At 48.4% G+C, this 10235-nt stretch overlaps 1 protein-coding gene across 3 annotated transcripts in view; it reads left to right on the forward strand.

Moving 5' to 3' along the window:
• Nucleotides 1-1709: 1709 nt before the first annotated feature.
• LOC126578684 (uncharacterized) overlaps nucleotides 1710-10235 on the forward strand; it is an 11041-nt gene continuing 2515 nt past the window's right edge. Inside the window, exons 1-3 of one of the 3 annotated variants that reach the window (XM_050241504.1) lie at nucleotides 1710-2049; nucleotides 7361-7980; nucleotides 8483-8691. In XM_050241504.1, coding sequence (XP_050097461.1) covers nucleotides 7772-7980; nucleotides 8483-8691 — 418 coding nt within the window. In that variant the 5' untranslated portion in view covers nucleotides 1710-2049; nucleotides 7361-7771. The other 2 variants (XM_050241505.1, XM_050241506.1) reach the window with 2 other exon arrangements.

Consider the following 10235-nt stretch of genomic DNA (forward strand, 5'->3'; position numbering starts at 1 on the left):
GATTATTATTGAATCAGTTCCGTAACGGCGTGGTCACAACGCCGTGCACACAACGCAAAAGTGAACGATGTCCTTAAGAGGGTGAGGTTTTGCGTAATACTTTCCCTCCCGTGAAACGTGAGCCTCACTGCGTCACTGCCACGTTTCGTATTCTCTTTTACGGACAGTTCACCGTACCCTGACCAACCTCACGTGCGCGCGAATAATCCGATGGATAGCGACGCAATATTCGTTCCCCAATTTGCAACTATTCTAAATGTGGCATCGTTTGTGTATCGTGTTGTAGTCGTTGTTGCTATATTGCAAACTCACATCGTGTTTGTTGGTGGCGTGCTCGAAGGACTTGAAATCTTTTCGGATATCAGCATAAATAGCGGGCAGTGTGCAGTGAGTGAAATGGTGTTTTGGAGCAGTAAAGATAATTTCCGAATTAGTCAGTCATTTGTTTTATTTTTCCTTAAGTGTAAGGGGTGAGAAAAAAATGTTTTAATCATAAATCAGTTCAAATTAAAAAAATTAACATGTCTCCAAAATATCATGTGTACTGATTAAAAATACTGATAAAAAAGTTTCATCTTTGAAGATTTCGGTTCTAAAACAGGCACACGATTGACAATTTTTGTGAAGAAACCATTTATTTTATTTTTTTTCAAGTTAATGCCATGTTAAGCTACATCTTTTCAAGAATATTTGATTGTAGTTTGGGGAAGATTGATTAAAAACTACATCCATGGCATCAAATTTATGAAGGTGCGTCTTTTTCCGTTCTTTTTCCGGTGCAAGTCCTAGCCGCGTGCTAGATCATTTGAAGTATATTCATCAGATAGGTAATAAGTTTATCCAGGTAGCCTAGTTAATTTTTTGTTGAATTTCGCATTTTTCTATTTTTGGCAGATTTTTTAAGTTAAAAAATTTATCAAACCGGGTTCGTCGCTTAAACGAGCAAGTCTTTTGATTCGGACCAAAAACGGTTTGACGATTTGTTTGCAGAAAACTATCTACCTATACATGTTTTTGCAAATGCCATAATAAACTCCATATTTTTAAGTATATTTGGTCGTATATTGTGGACGATTTGGTAAAAACTTCATCCAACGATTCAACCTTATAAAAAATTACATAATTTAAAAAAAACGGTATCATCATTTTTTATGAAAACTCGACGAGGCTACCTAGAAAACAGTGCACAGCTAATGTGTTTAAAATTTCATATCGGTTGGTCCAGTAGTTTTTATGCTACGATGGGCACCATCTTTGAAAACATTGGTTTTGGGATCTTGAAACGCTCTTCAAAGTAGCACGGATTTTTAAAAATCTATAAATTTGTAAATTTTACTTCAATTAATCCCAATTTTTTACACAACCCGCTTGAAAGGATCATGATTCATGAAAAAATATTTAAAAAAATCACAAATAATGTAAATACCTTCAATCAAAAAACTATTTCAATTTTCAGTTTAATAAAATAGAATCTGAAATTTTAAAAACTAATCTAAATAAACACCAGCCGCAGTTAAACCGAATCACTCGCCGGGCAGTGTAATTGACAAGACATAAGGGGTGTTTCGCACCCCCTCCCCCCCGCGGACCGATCCGATTCGCGTGTGTGAGTGAACCAGGGGCCACTCTCCGTCGTCGATTCGAAAACCCATCGTTCCCATCGTCGTCGCGCTGGCGCTTCGTGTGGCCACCATCAGTTTCGTGGAGTCGTGTGCGCCGAGCGCAAGTGTCGTGTGCCATCACAAAGCCGCGCTGCTCCGCCAAGACCGCTGCAGCGTGCTGCGTGAACGCAGTGCAGGCATTTGTCGCTATCGCGAGGTTCCACTCACAGAACCAATCATCATCACGATCACGTTAGTGGCTACTTTTACTTTTTTTTCTCTCTCTACGGAACAACGCCACGCACCGCGGTCCGTGCTGGTGACCTTGAGAGCAGAGCGAGCGCGCGTCTTTTCGGAATCTTCAAATTCAAAGACACCCCGGGGGCCACGTGGTTGCTTATGGCGTCGTCGAACTGAAGAATACAGTGTACCGGAAAGTGCGTTCGGGGTGAGTGTTTTTTTTTGCTCCTGCGAGCGTGTGTGCTAGTGCGATCAGCAAGTGTTGGCAGCATAGATCATTGATTGGAACGCTCGCCGTTGTTTGTCAACCTTCCGGACCATCTGGCTTGGCGGGCGCTAGAACGCTAGCCAACCGACACAATCGACAGTGGCACGTGTGTTGGTTTCCGCGTCTGCCATACTACACCACAAATACACCGATCGTAGGTGTGCGTTGCTGAACGAAGCCGAATAAATATAAATAAAAAATAAAAAAGGGGGCCACCCGCCATTGTGTGTGATTTGGGTCCGGTTGGACGGCATTAGGGGACGACGCGGGGGCTCATAGGCGAGCAGATCCAACAGCACGCTACGCACAATTCCCTTGTCGCGGTCGCGGGACCGTTGAGCAACAGTTCGCGGCGAAAAGGATTAGCGTTTGCGGACGACATTTTGGTAACCGAACCGCGCCAACCAGCCGCCAACGTTTGGTGTATGTGTTTGATTTTTTTTTTTTTGGGGCGGCAAGAAGGCGCCAAAAGTGAAGGTGTGTGTTTTAATGTCGGAGTGAATCGCGCAATCTATGATCGCGCACAGTTCAAGAGGTGATCTTCGTTGTCCGGCTGAAGCAGCGAAGACAAGGAAGAGACTAGGTGAAACGCGTTTCAAGGTGAACAATTACAGGGATTGACATCATATTTCGGCCTCTTCTGGGCGTGTGTGGCGCAATCGAAAGCGAAGCGGGCGCGGACTGCCATCGATCATCGGCATCATAGCAGGCAGGCGAAAGATGGCCGACACGACGGCGCGCATGTTGGCATTTGGCTCAATAAATCGTTATATGGCGTACCATTTGTGATTGTGCGCAACAAATGAGCAGTTGTGGCGGAAAGCGGTGAAAAAAACCCGAGTAACAGTAACTATAAAGTTGAATCAGGGAAAATGAGGGCTCTATAGTTGGTTAGTACAACGAAAATGCCACTAATGGTGTCGAGTGAACTCCTCGCACCAGTTATGAGCGAATAACAGACACCGATCCAAAGAGTGTCATCCGCTGGCATCTCTCAGCCCCCCGTTTACCGACATCTTATTACGCTGTTTGGCAGCGTGAAAATAGTTCAAAAATGGACCTAGCACAACACTGGCCACCACTAATGTCTCTACAAGGTGTTAGGCGAATCTAAAATTAAACAATGGGCTGCTAGTGTCGCTCAGCAGTCAGCAGGCAGAGTGCGGAACGGAACCGCCAGACGATGCTAAACACACTAAACTGCTCGGTAAATAAGAACGTCGCTGAGAATATGACAGCGGGTGGTTCTTTTTCCACACCAATCCCCATCTGTGACTGTGTGAAGCAGTCACAGTGTCTTCTTTCTCTTTCCCGTGCTCCGAGGCTCTACAACAGGTTCTTCTTCGTGGTGATAAGCCGGAGCAGCCCGAGCTACGATGCCCGATAGCGGTGGCCGGTGGGCTATGGCCGCCGAGAATGTGTCTCGCGAACGGGGGGGAAAAAAAAAGTCAAAGCGGCCATTCACTGGCACTGGCACCGAGACAGCCGCAAAACGGTTGACGGCCCTGGGCTCGACGGAGAGTTCAGTGAACTTTCGCTGACATAGATCCATTCTATTTCTATTATTTCGTCCTTACGGCTTAAGCTCGATCTATAAGGCAAGCGTGATAGGCGAACAGTTGAGAGCGATAATATTAAGCTAATTGATGGTAACAACGCTAGTAACAAGGGAAGAAGTTTGTTTTCTCTGACGAACATCTGGTGTGCGCAGATAACGTACTCCAACGGCCGGACAGCTAATCTCACAACCAAAAAGGATCACAAGAGATCACCTTCTTATCTGGTCAGCCATTCTCCGGGTCAGCTCGGGTCAGCGTGGCAATGAATACAATACCGACCATTGCCGACACTTTCCTACGGCTAATCATCTGCTCCCAAATCGTGTGGATGGAGGCCCACCACAAATGTGGCCGCTTATCATCGCACCACTCCATTGACGTCGTTTTATGAAGCACGCAAAGAATGGCACACATTTAATTACCCAATTTGGCGGGAACACGATTACACGATAACACGAACAGTGTTCCAGAATTTGCGCACCCGGCATGGCAGGAGCAGCCACCGTCTGAAAATGGCCCCTTCAACGGAGCGTTTGGAAAGTTGGCATCTGGTTGGTTTGATCGCACACGCGGGCGCCCCTTAGCGGATCCTGTCCGTCTTGAAACCATTTATTAATCGAAAGCCCGGCCCGGCCGGACACAAACGTGGTCATTAGCGTCTCAAAGTACGGACCACTCGTGTGAATGCACCTGCGCGACAGGTACGCGGTTTGCCTTTCCTTCCTCTCCAGCCTCCGATCGTTTGCTGCAAATCATCGTTTTCACTTGCAACCGTCAACTTGACTAGTGGCCGAACTTATGTTGCTTTTCTTTATCGTCGAGAGACAACGACAACGTGTGATTAAATCGCAAAACTTAGCCAACTCATCCGCATGGCCGATGATAAGTGACATCGCGTCGTTTCAAACAATCTTCTCTCTTTTGAAATAAAAGTAAACGGATCTTTGCTGTTTCGTGCTCACGGCTGCCAAGTGTACCGTGGATGGCGCGGGATAATTTATTCCGTATGCAAATGTGGACCGACTGGTGGTGGGTGCCGTGTGCCGATTGCGCGCTGTCAGATCGGATGCCTAGAATCATTGGTTCGCTGCCGGTGTTCTCTAGGTTCCTCCTCGTCGTCGTCGTTGCTTGAGAAGCCGGAGCACGATTCAGGTTACGATCTCTATGAGAACAGGCTAGGAAACGTGACTTCCAACGTCAGTGGTCCCGTTCTCTCGTTCGGTTTCTCTCCAACACTCCAACAACTGGTCGGTCTATCCCGCTGGATCGACCGTTTGATTGCTGCTGGCGTGTAGGTTTGAGTCAAGAGCAATAAGAGAACATGGAATTGTATTATCACGGCAATGGCCCCCGGGGTCTAGACGAACGAGAAGTGTCTTTACTAGTTGAACGGCGAAATATCTGCGCCGCACACACTATCGCTGCTGATAAGACGCTGGCCGCTAGCCGCTGGCCGCTGGCTCACGCAATCTACGGACAAACAAAACCAGTGACTTAATGCTGGGGCATGTTGAGAATTTACTCTACTGCCTTGGCTTACAGCTGCCGGCAGTGGGATCAGCCTGGCTGGCTTCCTGATTACTCTGCGATCTCCGTGGCGTAGTGGTGTTTGTCACGTTGCTCTGCGGGGTTGAACTTTGAGCTCTCTGCGTATAGCACCCAGAATGAGGCTACCATTGGTACGTGCTCGGTGTGTATCGTTTGCAGATAACAAGCACGCCCCCGAGAGGAAACTGCAAGTCAGTTTGCAGAATTCTCAAGAGTTGAATAGAATTGATCTCACCAGTGAGTAGAGGAAGAGTTTGTGAACATTAAACTGTGCTACTAATGAATCATCCTGTGATGAGCAACTCATTTGCAGCATTGCAGCGTGTCGGTGATACAGAACAGCCAGCACACTCAATCTTCAGCTGTTGTGATAGATAAAGCACCGCTCGTTCCGTATGACTAACTCTCTTTCTCGCTCGGGATGACCTTGGACTTTGCGATTGCATGCATGTCAGCAGTGCCGTCGAAAGTGCAACAAACTTGAGGAGCTGTGGGTAGGCCAAACACACAAAAAACCCCGTGGCCGATAGCGGATTGTGGCCTACCCTACTTACCTGGAGGCCCTGGGGAAGCTCGCGAGCCAATCGATTACAACACTGACGCGCCACGTTAGCTGCACACGCCATTGCACACCATTCGAAGTGGAGAGTTGGCCGACCCGAATTGCATAAAATTGGTTTCCTCTACGCGATGGTGGTGCTCGCCTCGCTATCGATCGCGAACGTTCGAGGGGGTCAGGGGGCCCTTCCACTGGTGGTGGCATTGCGAGGAAGACCAATCGGTATCACTATCCGCATTGGTGTGTACCGAGCATGTTTTCCAAGACAGCCGGCCTCGGTTAGGATATCCTGGTGTTTGATGTCCTCGATGGGGAGGTCAATCACGATCAATTTTGTTGCGTTTTTGTTGTGCTGACAAGGGGAGGTCACACGTCTCTTAACACTCTTTAGAGTGTCTTTAGAGTGAAGGACTAATGACAAAACAAAAAAAAAAGCGTGTCTTCAAGCGTGAAGACGTACGGTTGACGAAAGCACAACGAATGACCTGACAAACGATAGGTGCTGCAACATTAGCATCACAAAAGGAACTTCACCGGACCGCAGCACAGCACACAAAACACCCTCGTTGCTAATTATTCAATCGCAGACCACCGTAGCGCCGCATGTTTCATGTACAAGCGGAAGCGGATGCTCCGTTGAGCGCCGGGCCTAACTAAGGTGACCTGCACCTGCATAGATTGCGCGCGCGCGCAAGTCGTTGGAACGAATTGTACCGGCATTGATTCATCGTCGGCCGGGCGTCCTTTGTCCTTGCACGTAATCGCGGCGTTCCGGTAGCGGTAGTGTGTTAACGGTTTTATCTTCCTACACAAAAACCTGATCCACTGATTGATGGTAGGATCGCGAAGCGAATCAAATGTAGTCAAATCGGGGAGTACGGCTTCAGTTGTTCGGTTGATTAACTTTCGCCACTTTACTGTGGACTTTGTTGAAGTGTTGAGGTAGGACGAAGTCGCTTTGAGTGCCATTTGAGTGAGTATAGGGTCTTCTAATGTGTTTAAAGCCAGTTTGCAACAAGCAACTGCACCATCAAGATTCCTCTCGCGATAAGTCGTATGAATTAAAGCGAAAACTAGGTTATCTTGCAGTTCCCCTTTAAACGCTAAATCAGCTTGATCTTTAAGCGCAAGTAACACGAAGTGCTAACACACCGTCACACTCGACTCACGCGGCTGATTCGCATCTGATCGATGTTAATCAGCTTGTGGGAGAGGTATCTGATAATGTGCCACCTACGGCCACCCGCCTCCAGCTGGGCAGTTACCTAATAACCGCTGACAAAGTGCTAGTTGATGGTGATGATGATGATGAGAAGGAGGATGATAATGATGAGAGGATTCCTGAGCAACAAGTAGACAGACAGCTGGGCCGCTGCGCTTTGTTTGTTGACGTTAGCGGAGAGATTAACCTAGTTCCTTGCCATCTTGCCATCTTGAAGTTTGCAGTTTACGATTTTAAACTGCTTAGAAGTGGAGGCGCGCCATCCCCTCCTGGTGCACGTGATGTACTTGGGGGACGCCTCCAATTGACCCGTACCAACCCTTTTTACTAATGATCTTTCCATACGTTTTGCATTCATTCCAGATCAATCAACTTCAATCAAGTGCACACGGTGCGCCCCGTGATTGAGAGGGCGTGCTAAGGCGCGTGGCCAGTCTTCCTGAAAACACAGACAGACCGGTCGCCAACAACATCTGAAGTACGGCTGTTCCGTTGGCAACAAAAAACCGCTCGGAGGATGAAGTGGCACCTTAAGTAGAGTGATATCGTGTTGGGCACCGCAACCGCAACGACAAGTGGCGTCAATTGGCGGCGTGATATTCGACACCACGGACGCGAGAGACAGACAGACACGTTGCCAGCGCACCATTGCGTATGTTGGTGAACCAAGCCCGATAAACTCCGGTACCGTACCGGTTGCTTGCTGTTTAGTGGCCAGCATCTGAACCGTCATCTCACGAGCACGAGCGCCGGTCCGGTGAAATCATTCCAACGATGGAACAGCTTCCCGGCTTGTGGTCCCAGGATGGGGAACCGTTCTGTGATATGCTGAGCGGCCAGGAGCCACAGGAACGTCGGCTAACGACGTTGACGCTCTCGAGCAGCAGCAACATCTCGGCGGACAGCTACGATGTGGGAGGCGACTCGCCCAAGTGCCAGCTGCCGCTGATGGCCAAATCGACTGAGCTGACCGTTGTGGTGGAGTAAGTGGATATCATTACTTGATGCGTGTTGCTTTATCATTATCATAAATATCGTGAACTCAGCGAGCGCTTGGAGGTCAATCCATTTGCGACAGATAGTAAGCGCTAAATCAAAGCTAGGGCTTAAAACGAATCAATCACCATGCATCGTGTTGGCATTCCCACGATAAGCAGTGCGACCGCTAATCTCGGCGGCAAGATGGCTGCTTTCTGTGAAGCAAGCATAGAAGGCGGCTTATCAGCTAGAGCGAAGCCTAGCGCGCTTGGCAACAACGCAAGGCGCGTACGTTTATCAGTAAAGCGCGTTTAGCTCTTTTTGCTATAGAGTTTAGAATGTCTAGTACGGGTTTTATAAAGCATAATTAGCTCACGGATTACCTCGGCGTAGGTCAGTTAGTAACCGATAGTTTGGTGCCAATTCGATGGCCTATCCTTTTCAGTGCATCGACAGCTGAGTGACAGTTCTATTAATAGATCGATTTTCATCCCTTCCCCCCCATAGCACACCCAACAATCGTGCCCGGGTGGCCCTAGGGGTGCTGATCCGGCTCATGCTCCCCCTAACGCATGGTGTCGCACGTGGCTGGAAGGGTCTCCGGGGCCTCAGTGTACTGGCGATGCTCCGGAAAGTGCGCGAAAGCCACGGTCTTCTGACGACACTGTTCGCGTTCGCCGCCAACACCGTCTCGATGAGCCTTTCTTCGGTGCAAGGTAAGTAAGGATGTAGAAACGAAATGAAAAGTGTTGGCGAGACGTAAATAGCTGGCCCACATATGGTCCCCGCGGCCCCGTGGTGCACGTGACACGTGTATGTTCCGGGCGGAACATGAGGGGTTTAACACAAAGCGTGATCGTGAAATGGAGGTTTTTTTTAAAGCTTCTTTTGGCGTTTATTATTAGGGTTCCAACAAGTCAACAACCCTTCGTCACAGTCACACATATTTACACACTTACTAGCTGCGAATGATGACTCACACAGGAGCTACGGGGTTCGCTTGTCGCTGGTCGAGAAGCTCACTGAGCATTTCCTTCAAATGGGCAAGCAGCGCTGTTCGCAGCGTGGTCGGGTCCTTGTGCTGGGCGATGGTGGTCTCGATCCGTTGCAGCAACTTTTGTAGCTCAAGTTCACGGCTCACCGGTGGAACGTCGATATGGGGACTAGGTTGCACCGCTTCGGCATCACCGAAAACAAAGACAAGCGCTACGGCGAGCGAAGTAGCGAGCAGGAATATGGACACTGCGCTTCTCATGTTGCTGACCGTGGGCGTGTGATGTATCGCCGAGCGTCTGAGTCTAATACCGGTAAAGACAGATCGTTTTGATGCCTTTTTTTATAGAGTCTAGTGAAAATGGACTTTTGATTGCGCAACATGTCGATGGGTTGACGCATAGATAACGAGGGGGGATTGGTGGTATTTTGGTTCTCAACTCAACATTCCGCGCTACTCTCTCTAGGTGATTTAGCAACAATTTATGAGGTAATTTTCAAACACGGAATTACAGAAGGCGATCATTATGAGCATTCGGATGGGGTATGGACTGAGTAATCGTTCGAATGTTCCAGGCATAGTTTAGTATTTTGTTGTTTTCCGTATCCAAACCGTTGCTGTGAGTTAGTTTTCTGTCGTGAGTTGTTGATGATCTGAAGTGTTTTAGGGCGGAAAAGGTACTTGAACACTAGACATTGAGGAGAAACGTTCCACCCTTTGATATAACGATTCGTCATCAGCGTCATCGCCAACTCTCTTGGTGCATTAGGTCAATTATCAAAGAAATTCCCCATTAAGATCTCAAATACTCTCCAGGTGGTATACTGAAATAGTTTCCGACGTCTTGAAACAGTCACCATGTTGTTTCATGAAGCTATCTATCTCCAGCACAACAGCAAACGATGAAATCGGATAGGTTTACTAACCACTTCACCTCGGTTGCTATCTTATCGCACCGAACGGAGAACCTTCCCCCCCCCCCCCCCCCCGGGTTTGCTGTTCGCCATCCCGGGCATCGATCGAGGGAATCGAGGTTTATGTAAAGGTGGGAGCCACACAAACATTCCAGCCAGCGTCCCAGTGCATGGCGTGATGATTGTTGCGTAGCTCGCGGCGAGGATCGATTCGCGAATGCGTCCGCGAATGGTGTTGGGATAAAAATAATACCCAATCCAATTAGAGTGCCACCGTGTGTTCGTGTTCGTTGGTTCGGTGGAAGCTTTGCTAGAGCAGCCCACCGGGCAGCCACCATTCGCTATCGAACTA

Source organism: Anopheles aquasalis, chromosome 3, assembly GCF_943734665.1.
Source record: "Anopheles aquasalis chromosome 3, idAnoAquaMG_Q_19, whole genome shotgun sequence".
In the NCBI taxonomy this organism is placed as follows: domain Eukaryota; kingdom Metazoa; phylum Arthropoda; class Insecta; order Diptera; family Culicidae; genus Anopheles; species Anopheles aquasalis.